Source organism: Panthera leo, chromosome C1 (assembly GCF_018350215.1).
Source record: "Panthera leo isolate Ple1 chromosome C1, P.leo_Ple1_pat1.1, whole genome shotgun sequence".
NCBI lineage: Eukaryota > Metazoa > Chordata > Mammalia > Carnivora > Felidae > Panthera > Panthera leo.
In genome coordinates, this window is record NC_056686.1 from 101,410,518 (window position 1) to 101,428,041 (window position 17,524).

The 17,524-nt window shown below is 41.1% G+C and overlaps 1 protein-coding gene across 3 annotated transcripts in view; it reads right to left on the minus strand.

The window, feature by feature from the left end:
• Positions 1-17,524, minus strand: part of WARS2 (tryptophanyl tRNA synthetase 2, mitochondrial) — a 95,910-nt gene that overhangs the window by 44,828 nt on the left and 33,558 nt on the right. For all 3 annotated transcript variants that reach the window (XM_042953627.1, XM_042953625.1, XM_042953626.1), the window contains exon 2: positions 611-868. In XM_042953627.1, the coding sequence (XP_042809561.1) occupies positions 611-868 (258 nt within the window). The remainder of the gene's footprint in view (positions 1-610; positions 869-17,524) is intronic.

Sequence of the window (17,524 nt, forward strand, 5' to 3'; positions counted from 1 at the left end):
TAAAATTAAATCATTGCGGGGCACCTGGGTGGCTCAGTTGGTTGAACGTCTGACTCTTGATTTGGGCTCAGGGTATGATCCCAGGATCATGGGATTGAGCCCCGTGTCAGGCTATGCCCTTAGAGCGGAGCCTGTTTAAGATTCTCTCTCTCTCTCTCTCTCTCTCTCTCTGTCAATCCCTCCCTCCCTCTCTCTCTCTCTGCCCCTCTCCCCTGCTCATGCTCTCTCTCTCTCAAATAAAAAATAAAAACAGGGGTGCCTGGGTGGCTCAGTTGTTGGGCATCCGACTTCGGCTCAGTTCATAATCTCATGGCTTGTGAGTTCGAGCCCTGCATCAGACTCTGTGCTGACAGCACAGAGCCTGGAGCCTGCTTCGGATTCTGTGTCTCCCTCTCTCTCTGCCCCTCCCCTGCTCATGCTCTGTCTCTCCATCTCCAAAATAAATCAACATTAAAAAAAATAAAAATAAATACAATGAAATCTTTGCATCTGATGAAGTCACTTCAACAATTTAAAAAGAATCATAAATAGCAGCTATATAAACCATTCACATTTTTCCTCAAATAATTTGAAAGTACAGGTTTTCTTGGTTCTCATCTGAGAAGCTGACCTGAGATTGCTGGAAAAGGATGCTTTTCTCTGGGTTTATGCCACAGGCAAGAAGAACAGCGGTCATGTCCAAGATGCTCTGCCGAAGGACAGCCGGGTCTTGGGGGACAGTGATGGAATGTAGGTCAACAATGCTGTACAGCACTGAGCCATGCTCCTCCTGCAATCTCACCCATGTCTCAATGGCTCCCAGGTAATTGCCGAGGTGGGGGATTCCTGTAGGCTGAATGCCAGAGAACACTCGCTTTACGGCTTCTTTCTGGAACAGAGAAAGAGAGACATTTGCTTTTGAGGCAGAATCCATGGATCCTATGCCTGTGTTACCATAGCTATGACTCATTCTATTTTTTACAACTGCAATCTGACAGTCGTCATCCTTATGCATTTATTTTGTGCCTGTGCAAAGCACTATGTTAGGTGTTACTAAGGATAGAAAATGATGTTTAAAATGTGGGTAGGTTTTTTTTTTTTTTTTTTTTTTTTTTTGCACTCAAGAACATACAAAGGCACATAAGAAAAGGTCTGGATCCCCAGGAGATGCAAGCTAATTGGAGACACAGGATATGTTTACGAAGAGATATGTAATGGTACAACGTGGCAATATGATCGTAATCTGTTTGCAACCATAAATAGTGGGGTATGGGCAGGAGTTCCCAAGAGGAAAAGATGACTGTGGGTCTGGGGGTCAGTGAGCAAGACTTCAGACACAGAACCAAGTTTCATTGGAGATTAAAGGGCTTTTAATGCGATTTCAAAGGTTTTTCATGTGATTTCATTCATTTTGTCATTCAGGCAAGGAAGGCATACCGTTAGAGCTAAGAGCTAGTGCTATTTAATTAATTCGGTTTTCTTTAAAAATAACTGCTGATATTACAACTCAGTGTGCACGATCTTGGGCCAGAAATGAGAAAACCTACACACTATTTCTTTTTTTAAAGTTTTTTAATTTATTTTTGAGACAGAGAGAGACAGAGCATGAACGGGGAAGGGGCAGAGAGAGAGGGAGACACAGAATCAGAAGCAGGTTCCAGGCTCCGAGCCATCAGCCCAGAGCCCGACGCGGGGCTCGGACTCACGGACGGCGAGATCGTGACCTGAGCTGAAGTCGGACGCTTAACCAACTGAGCCACCCAGGCGCCCCCCTACACACTATTTCTAATGTTGCTTCTTGATAAAGTTATGTAACTTTTTTTGTGCTTCCATTTCCTTTTATTTTTGATAAAATCATACTTTTATTTCTTCAAAAGTAGTTTTTAATTCTATATATTATTTGAAATTTCTAAAAACATTTTTGTTAAGGGCATGTATTCTCACTGGTTTGCACTTTCTAATATTGAAGTTGTAACAGGAAAATGAGAAAGAAAAAAGTAATAGAGGATGAAAAAAAGGCTATTTTTCTCTGGAATAATTTTGCATTCTGTAGTGAAACACAAAAAATGAATACACGTCAGTAAATGTGCTGTCATTAAAAGGTTCTGAAAAAATAAAATGTGTCATTATCACTTTTAACAACAACAAAATATTAATAACAGCAGCCATAACTTGCTGGGCAACTATGTTATAGGCATTTATGCTCAGGGCTTTATATACATTAATGCATTTAATTCTTACAATACCCAACATGGCAGGCATTTTATTGCTTCCAATTTACGGAGGAGGTAACTGAGGCTCACAGATCTTTACAGATTGCCCATGCTCACACAGCTAGTAAGTGAAGTTGGGATATCAAGGCAACTATCACTTACTTCTTTCCACTAGCTGCTATCCAGGGAGACTTCATCACATTCATTGCATTAATATTGCAACTTTTCTATAGGCTTCAAGTTTCCAAAAATTAAGTTACAAAGAAAAAAAAAACACCACACCTTTGTGTTCTGTGTGCCAACCTTCTCTAGCGTATATACCTAACTGCTGTGTCATAAGGTAGGCATCATGGCTCTTCAGGTGTACTACAGGGTATTAAACTACTCCTAACTATGTAACATATTGCAATTTCTATCGTCAATTTCTGTCCCTCTCCATCCTCATTAACCCTGCCATTATTTTTTTTTTAATATTTTTATTTTGAGCTAAGGTGATGGCTATGAGGTGGAATCTCATTATGGTTTAATTGCATTTCTTTGGTTGTTAAGGAAATTGAGAACTCTTACGGTTATTGGCTATTTTTATTTCCTCTTCTGTGGAGAGCCTATTGAGGTCATTTTGCCTATTTTTCTCAGAATGGATTGTCTTTTACTGATTTAAGTATTTTTATATATTCTGGACACTAATATTTTATCAATTACATGTATAGCCAAAATGTTCTCTCATTGTGTAGCTATGTGTCTTCCTTATGTTATCTTTTGATGAAGAGATATTCTTCATTTTACCAAATATATGATTTTTGACTACAGATTTTTATGGCATATAAGAAATCTTTCAATACCTTGATGTCATAAAGGTATGAGTGTGTATACATATATAAAGCATATGTATATGCATGTGTGAGTATGCTTTGAAGTTTCGTCTTTTACATTTAAGTGTGTATCCATTTGGAGTTTTTTGCATATGGTGTGAGGTAGGCATCCAATTTCTTTTAACACCCCCCCCCCCCCCCACCATGGATATATCAGACTGTTCCAGTACCTTTATGGAAAAGACTGTCTTTGACCATTACTCTGGAATGCCACTTCTGCCATAAATTAAGCACCTTTTTATCCTTTTGTCTATATCTGGTCTTTCCAGTCTGTCCCATTGGTCTATGTGTCTATCTCTGGTCAGCACTACAGTGCCTTTTTAGTAGGTCTTGGCACACAGTGGAGAGAATCTTTTTACCTTCTTCTTCAAGTTATTTTACTCATCTTTGGCTTTTTATATTTCTCAATACATTTTAGAATCACCTTGTCCAGTTCCAAGAGAAAAAAAACACACTGTTGGGGTTTGTGATTGAGATTGCATTGAATCTATAGATTGCTTTGGGGAGAAGTGATGTTTTTATAATATTAGGTCCTCCAATCCATGAAACCATAATGTGTGAGGATCTAAGGTAAAACATGATGATTATACTTGATAATGCTGTATGGTATAACTGGAATTTGTTAAGAGAGTAGAACTTAAATATTCTCAACAAAACAAACAAATAAAAATAAACATCTGAGGTGATGGTATGTTAATTCACCAGGCAGAGGAAGTCCTTTCACAAGGCATGTGCATATCAAATCACTGTGATGTTCACTTTAAATATCTTACAGTTTCACTTGTCAATTATACCTCAATACAGCTGAGATATTAAAAAAAAAAAGTGATATAAGAAAAAAGTCTATATACCTAACTAGCTTTTAAGAGCTAATCTGCTTTAGATATATGAGGGCCAAGGCTATTTAAACTTTGCCCTTCTCCTTCCTCAAGAATTCTACATCCTACAAATACAGTCTGTTTTCCCCATATGTCATTATTTTCCCGTCTACTTCTGAGATAACAGCTCTACGATAGAATGCTACATTCTACTGATGTGTCATAGTTCTGTGGTCCAGAATTGCATTTGATCCAAGCACTCAGGAGACCTGAAAGATTTGTGGCTCCAAAGATATGAAAAATATCTTTTAAGTAACTGAGAACAAATATAATCTTACCACTTAAGACCATACGCACACACGCGCACACACACACACACACACACGCAGCCCTGAGATGACTGATATGAGTAATTCCCCATATCATAACTTAGAAAACATTTTTGTCGAAACAGTTTGTGGTTGTGAACCGAGGCTGGGGGTGGGGGGTGGGGGTGAGAGAGAGAGAGAGAGTGAGTGAGTTAACATGGAATAAACACATATCAGTGAGGCTTCTTCAGTACCTTGGGATCTTAACCAACCCTGGGTTCCCGATACGGGAATAAGCAAAGGAGCTTTCAGTGAGGTAAAAAAAAAAAAAAAAAAAAAAAAAAAAAATGATTAATGGGCTTTAGGGACTGATTAATGAAGAGAGAAAGCAAAGCAGAAAAACAAGCTCTGAACTTAATAAATGGAAGAGGAAAAGAAATACCATCCAGAAATACTTGACTTAGGATAAAGAGGGGCTGTTTATGCTAATGTAAAGGGCTATGAAGAGTAGGAATATCAAGCTGAAAAAAAAAGACTATGAATATTTGCACATACATTCCTCCATGGTCAAACTCAGGAATCCTTCCCCCAGGAGAAATGGAGAAACTAATTCTTGAGAAAACTAAAAGAGAAAAGCACTAGAGGACAGACTGTGGGAAAAAAGAACTGTAACCAGCGGGGATGGGTCAGACAAGATCTAATGTATCTTCTCCATTCTCCAGTTTCTGTGATTCTATATGTCTACACAGAGGGAATGATGTTATCAAGAAATAAGAGCAACAAGAAAGGTTTTGTTCAATTTTCAAGGAGCTATTAAAAAAATACAGCCTCTAAATGAGAACTGGATTCCTGGTCTTAAAAATATACAGAGAGCATCCTGCTCTTGCGGGCGAGTTTATGTTCCCATCTGCTCCCCCTGCAAGAGTCAGCAGGCAGCCTGCCGGCATGGCAGGGGAGCTCTGCCGGGTACCATGAGATCACGGGGCTGGAATGTGGAGGCTGGGTGGCTGGAGGATGGGGGTTCTGTGTTCAAAAGCACTAGAGCTGGAAAAGAATGAAAATGAGAGGAGCGTGGGCTCCCCAGCGGACAGGAGGCAAGCCACAAAGAAAACAGCTTCAGGACTAGCCCACAGGCTCTCATGGGGAGTCTGGAGCATCGGGCCTGCAATCCCATCGCAGTGTGCAGAGGATAAGCAAGGAGCTTTGTACAAAAGAGGGTTTCATTTTTATCTCAGGTGTTATTTCCTTAACAAATGCCACTTCCAATCAATATCTTCACTGGCTCATTTTGTAGCAGAATCGGTGTTACTGATGGGCAGCTTCAGCCCCGGGATTTGATATCTTCCAGAGGGGAGGCTGGGTGTTCAAATCAAAGGAAGAACATACTTACCAATCTGACAGACGTAGCTAACACCACTCCTGTCTTAAGGTATGGAGCGTATCCAAAATTCACGGCCATCTTCATGTTAATTACCGTACCCAAAAGCAATGGAAACATCGGAAGCTGCCAATTATTGCAAAAGATAGTTTTTGCAATTAGCTAAAAAGAGCTTCTGTCTTTAATTCCAAGTGAATAAAATCCATGAAAAGGAGGCTGCCTACTAGCTTTGACTTGGGTATGGTGATGGGAACCAAGGGCTCCTAGTAAGAATTTCAAGATTCTTATAACCAAGAACTGCTTGTAGCCAGCTATAATAGCAATCATTCATTCACCTCATCTGTTTTAGCTATAGTCAACACCAAAACCTTGGGGAACAACCACTGTGTCTAACCGGGTCTGTAAAAGGGCATGTTATCACAGAGTATGATAAAAAAAGTCACCAACATTATTAACTAACTAGGTTAAAAGTCTCTTTCTGTAAGTCTATATGTGCTTCTAATTGTGTATAAAGAAAAATACATCTGTCAGTGTTTCTCAATTCTATTCTATACATCACCCTACTATTTCAATCTTAGGCTCCTTGAAGATCTCAACATTTTTTTTTAAAGATCTCTACTAACAATTAGTGATTTAAGAGCTGAAACAGGAGACTCGGCACAGAAACACAGTATCTCAGCCGTGGCCGGGAAAAGCCAGGTGCTTCTCTGAAGCTTTCTTTGGCCATAGCTCACTGTTCGGCCATAGTCGGTTCTTCCAGAATGTCCGGAGAACCCAGGGTCTGGGGAGGAAATGCTGACTAAGCACCAAGAAAAATGGGTTCATTTCTGCTCAGAAGTGAAGCCAGATGCTCAGACCTGGGAATCAATATAGTAAATATTAATTCAGTATAAGAGAAAGCACGTCTTACGTCACTCTCAAACAAGAGGCAATATGTAAGCCAATAATGAAAACTGGAGAGAAAAATTATTTTAAAAAGAAAAAATTAGGAAGAAGTGACAAGCCCATTCATCTGTGAGTTCCTTAACGGCATAGATGATAAACACTTCATGTGTATTGTTCGGCTATGAAAGAGTCTAAAAGGAATAAACTTGACTTTTAACAAGTCTCCTGCAGACTTACTTAAGCCTCTTCTGAATTTCAAGAGCTGCGCATCTCTTTTCCCTGTGTGCTCTGTGCGGTCCCCATCCTGGGATGGAAGGCTTATGCTCATACATGTTCCTTCTTGTGATGAGCGTACTTCCTGGTACTCGTGCATACCTTATGTCCTTGATGGAGTTGGAATTAGTGGCCACACTTTCTAGGGAAGGACACTGTGGGGGGAAATCACTGGCAGGGAGGTCAGTCCCAGAGCTGAGCTCTGAGTTTCGTCCCTCCCTCGACACTGGGCTGTGACCCGTTTAGAGCTTCTTTGCCTCTGGGGTGGCCCGGCCTTCGAGCACCCTCAGCCACCAACACCTGCCTCCACACACAGGTTTCTCAGAAGGACAAAGTGTGTCACAGCCATGTTTACCAAAAGGCCATGGACACACTGGTGGACAGCTGGGACCAGAATCCAGAACCCCAGAGCCCAGACACAGACCACAGGACACTCTGCCTCAGGTTGGGACACTGACTGTGTTCTTTTCTTCTGTAGCGATTTCTTTTGTACTTCAACAGCTCTCTGGGCTTATATTCTTCAGGTCTTTCTTCTCTGTTTTGTTTCCTACATGTTAAACAGCAACGCAGCGAATGTCTCCCCATCAGAGACAGATGATAAAATACAAGGTCTGGGACTCCAGCTCCCAAGAAAGACTGCATTGTCACCTCAGGGCAGCTAAGTTATATTTCAATGCAAAGCTTATATGGGGTCATCTGGGTAGCTCAGTCGGTTGAACATCTGAGTCTTGGTTTCAGTTCAGGTCATGATCTCGTGGTTAGCAGGTTCAAGCCCTGCGTCAGGCTCTGTGCTGATGGTATGGATCCTGCTTGGGGTTCTCTCTCTGTCCCTCCCCCATGCTCTCACTCTCTCTCGCTCTCAAAATACATAAACTTTAAAAAATAGATTAAAAAATAAAAATAAATGCAAAGGTTATATGTAGGTACAGAATAAACCAGTCTCTTTAATTTTCATAGCAAAGGCGATCAAAACTAAATTAACATACTATATGAAGATGACAAATAATTATAATGTAACATGGTATGTGGTGAGAAATACTTTTAACTCCTAATGATGACACCACTTGCTAAACCAAATCAGCAAGTGTCAAATTCTTGACATAAATGCCTCAATGACCACTGCACATTGTATTTTTATGTTGAATGGAACAGTTAACACAGGCAAGGGATCGAGAAGTCCTCAACTTTTAAAAGTGTAAAGAATGATCTGAGATGCTTACAAAAACATTAGTTTTTCCTCATAAGAAAATTCAAACATTGATCTTAAAGTATTAGATCATCCTGGGACAAATGATTTTGTCATTACCTCTTGTGGCCAACTAAAGGCTTATCCTCCTAACCACTGTCACCGGTCACACATCGGCCTCAGTGCCTGCCTGATGTCCCGCATTCAGCTGATGGTCTGAGAACCACAGTTGAGAGATTTGGCTACGCACACCAAAGTCCTATTACTAAGCGTGTGAGGATTAGATTACAGTGGTTTTAAAGCGTTTCTTAGTTATATACGCATTTTCAAGTGCAATATTCTCACTAGATATGCCCAACATGTAAAGCAGTCCAAAGAAAAGCTTGGTAGGTGGGTGGATAATGGGAGAGTTAGGGAGGGAGGCCCTCCCTGATCTTTTACCCTCACCCCACCCAGCCTCTGAGGGGGTGCCCAGAGCACAGGTCTGAAAACTGCTTGATTCAAGACATTTTCTAAGTATCAATATTTTGTTGGAAAAAAAAAAATGCCTTCCTCAGGGTAGTGGGACACATACAGAAGAAAGTTCTTTAAAAAGAAGGTCTGAGATAACAATGCAAACACCATATATGCTGTGTGCATAAATCTCCTTTCTTCTTCTGGGTTAAGGTCCAAACTTCGTGTGGCCAGTAATGGCCTTCCCAGGCATCCTCCATCATCTTATGTGAGGAGCTGACCTGGTTACTGCTGGTCCTATAGAGCTCATTCCTGTCCGCATTCAGACCGTTCCATTGTCCTGTATGCCCTAATCCCCTTCTCTGCTGGGCAACTCCCTTGGGTCTTCAAGGTCTAACAGTCTCTCTCTGAGTCTAAACCTCTTAAACATGTCTTCTCCTCTCCCGCACGTGCACACACACACACATACACACACACACACACATAGTCACCCATCCTCCCTTCCCCCGCTTCCTCTCTCTTTCTCCTCCCCTACCCCGTTTCCACCCCCCCCCCCCCCACCATACCCCTCTCCCTGCTCCCAGGGCAGAACAGATCTCTCCTTCATTAGTTCATTATTACACATATCACACTGGCAACTTGGTAAATATTTTCTTATTTGCTTAGAAAATATTTTCCCTCTAGAATATGAGCTCCTCTAGGGCAGAAGTTGTCTTTTTCATCTTTATATTCCCAGTACAGGGCAGTGCCAGGTACATTGTGAGCACCTAATAAACGTTAGTGGAATGAATGACAAATCTTCCCCCACCCCACTTTGGCTCCAAAATGTAAAGGGCAAAATAACTATAAACAAAATGAATCAAATGTTCCAGTTATATGTAGTTCCTAAACAAGTTACGTTCTATGAGTTTGTTTGAAAATTGGTTTTCTGAAACTCAGAAACTCAGTTCTTTCGATGGTGGTTAAGTTCCTGGAAGGCAGTCCATTGAAGCCTCATTGAGCCCACAATATTCTTGATGAATGGTTTTAACATCACCATTTCAGCTGTACCTACACACCATTCATAAAATTGTTTCTGTGGGAAAGTGAAATCCAAGTTCCATACTGGGACACCAAAACCCTCAGCGGTGCCTCTGATTCTGATGTATAAAAGGTTTAAGAGGGTGATCTGGAATGAGGAGGAAGTTGCACTCAACTACTCTATAAGGAGTAGACTTTTAAAATTCGATTGTGTGCTCACTGGAGGTGGTTGGTAGGTGTGGTATTCTCAAGCATCCCTTTCCTAAGGTGGATATTGACAGCACAGGAGGCCCTGGGGACAGGTGCCCTGGCCAGCCCCTGCCGGCAAAGAAAAGAGCAGAGGGAAGGTGGAAGGAAGGCACTGGAGCAGATGTTCTCACAACGTGTCCCCAGTACCGGCAGCATCGCCATAACAGGGAACTTGTTATAAATGCAAACTCCTGGGTCCCAACCCAGACCTACCAACTCAGAAATTCTAAGACTGGGCTTATCCCAGAAGAAATAAGAGTTACATGATCTGTGCTTCAACAAGCTTTCCAAGTAGTTCTGGAGCATGCTCCAGTTTGAGAGGGGTTTGGGGCACCAACATCAATTCTGAAAATTCACTTCAACCACTTAAACTGAAGTACAGATGAAAATGCTATGAACGAAAAAAAGATACCTTCTAAGTCAACAGTTCTCAGTCCTGGCTGCACAGTCATCACCTGGGAGCTTTAAAAAATACTGATGCCTGGGTCCCATCCTCAAAGATTCTGATTTAATCAGCTTGGGATTTGGCATGAGCACTGGGAGTTTTAAAAGCTCCCCAGGTGATTCTAATGTGTGGCCAAGATTGAAAAAACACTGTTCAAAGCCAACTACTACATAATTATTCTCCAAAGCTGCCAACCTGCTAGGAAACACACACACACACACACACACACACACACACACACACACACACATACAGACTGTAAAAATGTGAAAAGTATGTTCATTTGCTTATAATGTACATTTCAAGGTAATAAAACTCTTGAGACAGTTATTTCTTAATTCATGGTCAGAAGCCATTTGGGCATCAGGCAGTACAGATATCACATTTGGCAGCAGGGAAGACCAACAGATTATGAAGGTGTGGTTACAGTCTCTACATTGGTGAGAAAAGACACCTGTAACAACAAGTAAGCACATCATCGTTGATGCCTAGGTAGACTTACTTGGCAATGTCCAGTTCCATAAATCCTTATGGCTCAGGGATTCAGGAAGCACATGTAGCCTGGGTTTTACCAAGAAAATAATCCCACAAGAAGGTTTTGACACCAGAATTATAATGGAGAGAAAACAAAATGATCTCTGCATAGAATGCTCTTTTCTACCCATTTTCCTGCCTGGAAAAGTCTAAGTCCTTCTGATGCCTATGAGAGAGTCTGTATTCAATAGTTAAGCAGTTGTTGGTAGGTCTTATGGTTACTTGGTTGACCAAAAACCTCAACAAACAACAGGTGGTGTTGGCTATGTAAAAGCAGAGATGCTGGAAATTCTTATACACAGTGTAGGAAATAACTCCACGACTAACCCAAGTGTTCTAAACCTTTGAGAGAGACACAGTGTGAATTTCTTACATGGTATTATGTTACAAATGGAGAAAAAACTTCTAGTTATTTTCCTGGCATATAGTCCCTTCCAAAAAAGAATCTCTTTGACTGTCCTGACCACTATCAAGAGAAAGAAGTCTCATTTTCCGGCCACCCAGGACTGCCTTTCTCATCATGCAACCTGTAGACTCACACAATTCCTGGGGATGTTTCAAATACACCTGCTTCAGTTCAGATCCTTGTGTCAGCCTATATCGCTATCTTGACTTTAGTGTAAATGAGAAAAATGACAAAGTCAAGCAGTAAAATAGGACTATGATAACTTGTTTGGTTATTAACCATGGTAACAAGCAGGCTCACATTAGGCTGCCTGGGTTGAAGCCCTGGCCCCTATGACTTATATGGTTTTGAGCATCTATTAAATGGGTGGTTGGGGAGGGGAGGACTGTGATATGTTTATTAGTGTAAAGTGCTTAGTGCCTGGCATGTAGTAAGCTCTAAGTTGTCTGATCATTTATGGAGGTCAAAATTTTAAGCGTTTACATATTTTGATCCAACCATTCAATGAATAGAAATCTGTCCTAAAGAAATATTTATACAAGAACGTAAGGATACCTGGCATTCTCTGCATTATTTCACAGTGAGAGGGCCACAAGTAACGACATGTCCATCAGTAGGAGAAATATTAAATAACATTAAATTTTATTTTTATGAGATGGAATCCTGTGGAAGAGATAAGAAGAACTTAAGTAGAATTAAGAAGAATTTAAGAGTCATGCAGAGTGGGTGAAGGGTCCAACTCTGGAGCCAGACACTGAGTTCAACACCAGCTCTGCCGTGCACTAGATGTGTTTCCTTGTGCAAGTCACGCAACCTCCCCATCTGTAAACTGGGAATACTAATAGCAGCCCCCTCAAGACCCAAGAACAATGCTTAGCCCACCAGGGTTTGTTACATAGATGAATTCTGACAAGGAAGAAGAACACACTTTAACAACAATGGTTGTTACCCCAAGTGATGGTAATGACCTCCTTTTTGTTACGTTTGTATGGTTTAACTTTTTTTTTTTTTTAAGGGCAAGAACATCTTCTGTAGCCATTTATTTTTCTTAATTTTAAATAAGTTTATTTATTTATTTTTGAGAGAGAGAGAGAGTGAGAGAGAGAGAGCCAGAGCAAGCAGGGAAGGGGCAGAGAGAGGGATAGAATTCCAAGCAGGCTCCGTGTTGTCAGCACAGAGCACGGCATGGGGGTCAATCCCACGAACCATGAGATCATGGCCTGAGCTGAAATCAGGAGTTGAACGCTTAACCAACTGAGACACCCAGGAGCCCTAGTACAGCTAAATTTTTAAAATAGTTTTTCTGCATACAGCCTGATTATATTAATTGATGTAATTACAAGAGTCTAGTGCTAATACGAATGTCACTTGTTACCATTTTTGCTTTATATAATGGGTAATAAAGTTAAATGAATTATTAAGCTCACATATGAAATTATCTCTAAGATAGAGCTGGAATGGAAACAATGTAGTCTAACAGAAAGGGCATGAGTTTGGGGGACTCAGACAGTGCCAAATTCAAATTCCTTCTGCACTCCTATCACTTGCACAAATTACTTAACCTCTCCGAACCTCAATTTTATTATTTGAACAATGAAGTTAACTATGGTAATTAACGGCTACCATTGGAGTGCTTACAATGTGCAAAGTACACGAGCTATGAATGCGTTACCTCATTTAATCCTCACAAAAAGCCCTATGAGGTAGGTAGTATTATCATCTCGGTTTTACAGATGAAGAAACTGAGGCACAGAGGGGTTCAGAGAATAACGCGTAGCTAGTGAGTAGTGGACTTGAACCTGGCTAGACCAACCAGCTGTATATACTTACAGGGAGACTATGAAAATACAGCAAGGCACCAAGAAATTATTTGCTTTTACTCCTCTGATCCAGTAAATGATGCTACCTGCTAGAATGCATGACCTAAAATCTGCTTGAATGTAAGGCTTTAATGAGCTTCTAAGGGGGTGTGTGATTCTGTTTCCTGCACTGTTCACAAAATGAATATAATTGCCCTACGGACTTCTTGCTTTCATTCAGAAGTGGTGGCCCGTACCAGGGCAGGTGACAGGGACAGTGGTTCTTATTCATCTGGGCAGCAGCTTCAATGCTAATTCTAAACACAGGTGGTGAGAGAGACAGCCAACAGGAAGGGGGAAGGAATCACTGCTGACATGTGCAACTGGGAAGATTGATGGTTTCCCTCCCTCTTTTTCCCCAATGCGCCGGCCTGGGGGCAGAGACGCAGGAGCCTCTGTGCGGGGGACAGTAAAATACACAGCGCGATGTCTACCTTGCTGCAGCGCTGATTAATGAGACTGAAATGACACAGAAAACAGGCGGTGCGTCGGAAAGAGAAGTCACAGGCCTTTCTTTCTTTAATGACTTCAACAAAAGCGGTTCCCATAAACCGCCGGGTTTGAACTGGAATACCCTGTGGTTAGAGCAAGGCGGGGGAACATTTGCTGGAATGCTGGAGCAAAGGGTGGGAGTTGAGGGGAGTTTGTGATGAAGGCAATTCACCCACGATAGGGCGGGTGCACATTCATCACCAATGCCTCTCCTCTTCCTGTTTGGCCGAACAATGTCACAAAGTTCCAGGTAAGAGAGTCATTTACCTTCCTGACTTCATGTAGAGAGGATACACTATCACAAAGAATCTCACCCTATTAAAAGCACTTTCTTTTTAGGGGCTAGGAGACAGTATCACTGATTCTCCCCTATGTTTTACTACAGCTGCATAATGTATACATTAAAACAGTATTTTCTAGGGGTGCCTGGGTGGCTTAGTCAGTTAAGCATCCGACTTCAGCTCGATCATGATCTCCCAGTTTGTGGGTTCCAGCCCTGTGTCAGGCTCTGTGCTGACAGCTCAGAGCCTGGAGCCTGCTTTGGATTCTGTGTCCCCCTCTCTCTCTGCCCCTTCCCTGCTCTCTCTCTCTCTCAAAAATGAATAAATATGAAAAAAAAAGGAAATTAAAACTATTTCTTTTAAAAGATTAATTTTAACACACTTAAAAGAGTAACAAATATTATTCTAGTACTTACTATCAACTATCTGCTGGACATATCCATTTGGATTTCCCACCCACAGCTCTTCAAACTTAATATTATACCCAAAACCAAATGTACTGACTCACAACCATCCAAACTCCCCCCCCCCCCACCCCTACTGCACTTCTGTATCTCAGTCTTGGCTAATGACCCAAACTTCTACTCAGCTCCCCAATCTCCAGAGTCACCCCAGACTCCTTCCTTTCACTCACCAGATTCTGTCAAAATTCTGATTCCTCCCACTACTAGGTAGGTGACCTTTGGCAAGCATTTGTCCCACAGTTTCCTCATATAAAATCAAAATTTTAGTACTACTAAAGTAGAACTACTTCATAGGATTATTGCCAGAATTAAATAAATTAGTACATAAAAAGTGCTTAGAATGGTGCCTGACACATAGAAAATGCCCAATAAATCTTATCTATGATTGGTCTTAAATGTTCTCACCACACACAAAATGTAATAATTATGTGAATGTCTTAACTGACCTTCTTGCAGAAATCTTTTCCCAGCGTATACATGTATCAAATCATCAGGTTATACACCTAAAACTTACACAGTTTTATATGTCAATTAGATCTCAATAAAGCTGGAAAAAACATTAGCTATTATTATTGACATCATCTAATCAATTACTGAATCGTGAGGATGTTATCCAATACAATCTCACTTCCCCATGCCCATCAATGTAGTCTAACCTCCACTCATCTGATCTGATCTGACTTTTGTATACTCCATACCACAACCTGGAATATCTTTTTGAAATAGTGAATCTCCACTGGTTCTTCCTTTCCTACAGGAACAAATCCAAACACCTGAATATAGTGTATAAAATCCTTCCTAAGTGGACTTCACACACATACAAATTACTTAGACATGGTAGGGGCACATATCTCCATGAATGAGCCTTAATTTAAAAGAAAAAATTTTTAAATGTTTATTTATGTTTGAGAGAATGAGCAAGCTGAGGGAAGGCCAGACAGAGAAGAAGACACACAGAATCCAAAGTAGGCTCCAGGCTCTGAGATGTCAGCACGGAGTCTGACCGGGGACTCAAACCCACAAACCACAAGATCGTGACCTGAACTGAAGTGGGACACTTAACTGACTGAGCCACTCAGGCGCCCCTGGATGAGACTTAACCAAGCAAGTGAGAAATCTGGAATTAATGTGTGTTTATTTTTTTAATTTTTTTAATTTGAAAGAGAGAGAGAGAGAGTGGAAGAGGGGCAGAGGGAAGGAGAAAGAATCTTAAGCAGGCTCCATGCTGAGCATGGAGTCCAACTTGGGGCTCGATCCCACAACCCTGGGATCATGACCTGAGCTGAAATCAAGAGTCACATGCTTAACTGACTGAGCCACTCAGGTGCCCCAGAGGTTACTATTTAAATTTCACACTTTTTTTTAAATTTAATTTTTCACTTTTAAAAATTTACATCCAAATTAGTTAGCATATAGTGCAACAATGATTTCACGAGTAGATTCCTTAATGCCCCTTCCCCATATAGCCCATCCCCCCTCCCACAACCCCTCTAGCAACCCTCAGTTTGTTCTCCATATTTATGAGTCTCTTCTGTTTTGTCCCCCTCCCTGGTTTTACATTATTTTTGTTTCCCTTCCCTTCTGTTCATCTGTTTTGTCTCTTAAAGTCCTCATATGAGTAAATTTCACATTTTATAACAAGCTATTTTTCACTAATCATCCTAGCACTGGAGCCAATATCATATTCAACTGAAACCACAAGAGTGATCTTTAGGATTTATAATTTAAAGCCCAAAATGCAAAGAAAAAAAAAAGTAACAATTGACATTATTCCAGATAAGATGAAATTTACAGTATTTCCACTGCTTGATGTAGTAGGTTGAATTTATCTCCCTAAAATTCATGTCTACCTGAACCTCAGAACGTGAGCTTATAGGGAAATGGACCTCTGCAAATGTAATCAGTGTAGATGAAGTCATACTGGATTAGAGTAGGCCCTAATTCCAGTGACTGTGTCCGTATAAGAAGAGAGAGACACAGAGGGAAAAAGGATATGTGACATGGCAGGCAGGGATAGGAGGGTTGTAGCCATAAGTCAAGAAATGCCAAGTATGGCAGGGAGTGACCAGAAGCTAAAGAGTCAAGGAGATTCTCCTTGAGTCAAGGAGAGAGTCAAGTCAGATTCTCCCTAGACCCTTCAGAGGGAGCAGGGCCCAGCTGACACCTTGATTTCAGACTCCTAACGACCAGAGCTGTGAGAGAATGAATTTCTGTTGTTTTAAAACATCCAGTCTGTGGCACTTTGTTATGGCAGCTAAACTAAAGCACTTGGCTAAGGCAGTGAACTGAGTGGGTTGGTGAGTCTTTCAGGATCTGTAATCTGCCAGGCCGCTGAGCTCCTCCAAAGAGCTGCACGAGCCCATGCTGGGGCAAGGCAGGGTAGAAAACAAGCATTCAACACTGGTGATTGGGACCGATCGGACTACAAGGACACCCAGGCAGTGGTGCTGAGATACAGGAAGCATTTTTGCATAGCTCGTGACAAATAGACACATAGATGAAGTTGTTGTTACTTTGCACCAGGAAAATCCAGGTTCTAGGGTCATATTTGCATTGATTTTGTACAATTATTGCACGTGCTTGGCTCTCCTCCATGTATTTCTTACATTTGAACGGTAGCTCTGAAATTTTCACTATGCTGTAATCACTCAGAAAAACGCAGATTTAAACTTAGCAAATACTCTTGTCTTTGGTGAAAATACTGTATGCCATTTATCTGATGAAGCAGTATATGCACTGTTGAGCTGCTATGATCTGTTGTTCTCGGAAAGAACGCTTTGTCCCCCTTTGAAACTTTAAGAGATTATTTTTGGCATAATTACCCCAGTCCAAATGGCTCTGAGATATTTTCTTAGATCATAAGCAATGAGCTGTTTCTCTTACTTTTAAAGACCAAGTGAATATATCTATGATTTCTCGTCAAAGCTTTTTAGAAAAAATTCTTAAAATGATTTGTATGTAATAAACATGGGGGGGGGAGGGAAAAGTTCACATTTAGAAATCAGTGTCAGCCAATCATTAATTCACTATTCCTCCTTACGTTTGAAAGATTACCTGGATAATCTCTGGAAGCCCTTGACGACAGCCCATAACGTTAGAGAACAAATAGTCTAACATATTTTTAACATCTCACATAGCTTCCTGAGTGTCACAGCTTTGAGCACCTTAAACAAGCTTTTTTTTTTTTTTTTTTTTGAGATCTTAAGTAGTCTCTACACCCAATATGGGGTTTGAACTCACAACCCTGAGATCAAGAGTCACATGCTCCACCAACTGAGACAGCCGGTGCCCCTTCTCTTAAACAAGTTTTGAAAAAATTGGCAATCTCTGTGTAGATGTGAGAGACCGTGTGGTCAAAGAGGTGTCAGTACCGGGGACATTTCAGAGTTTTCAATTTCTTACACTTACT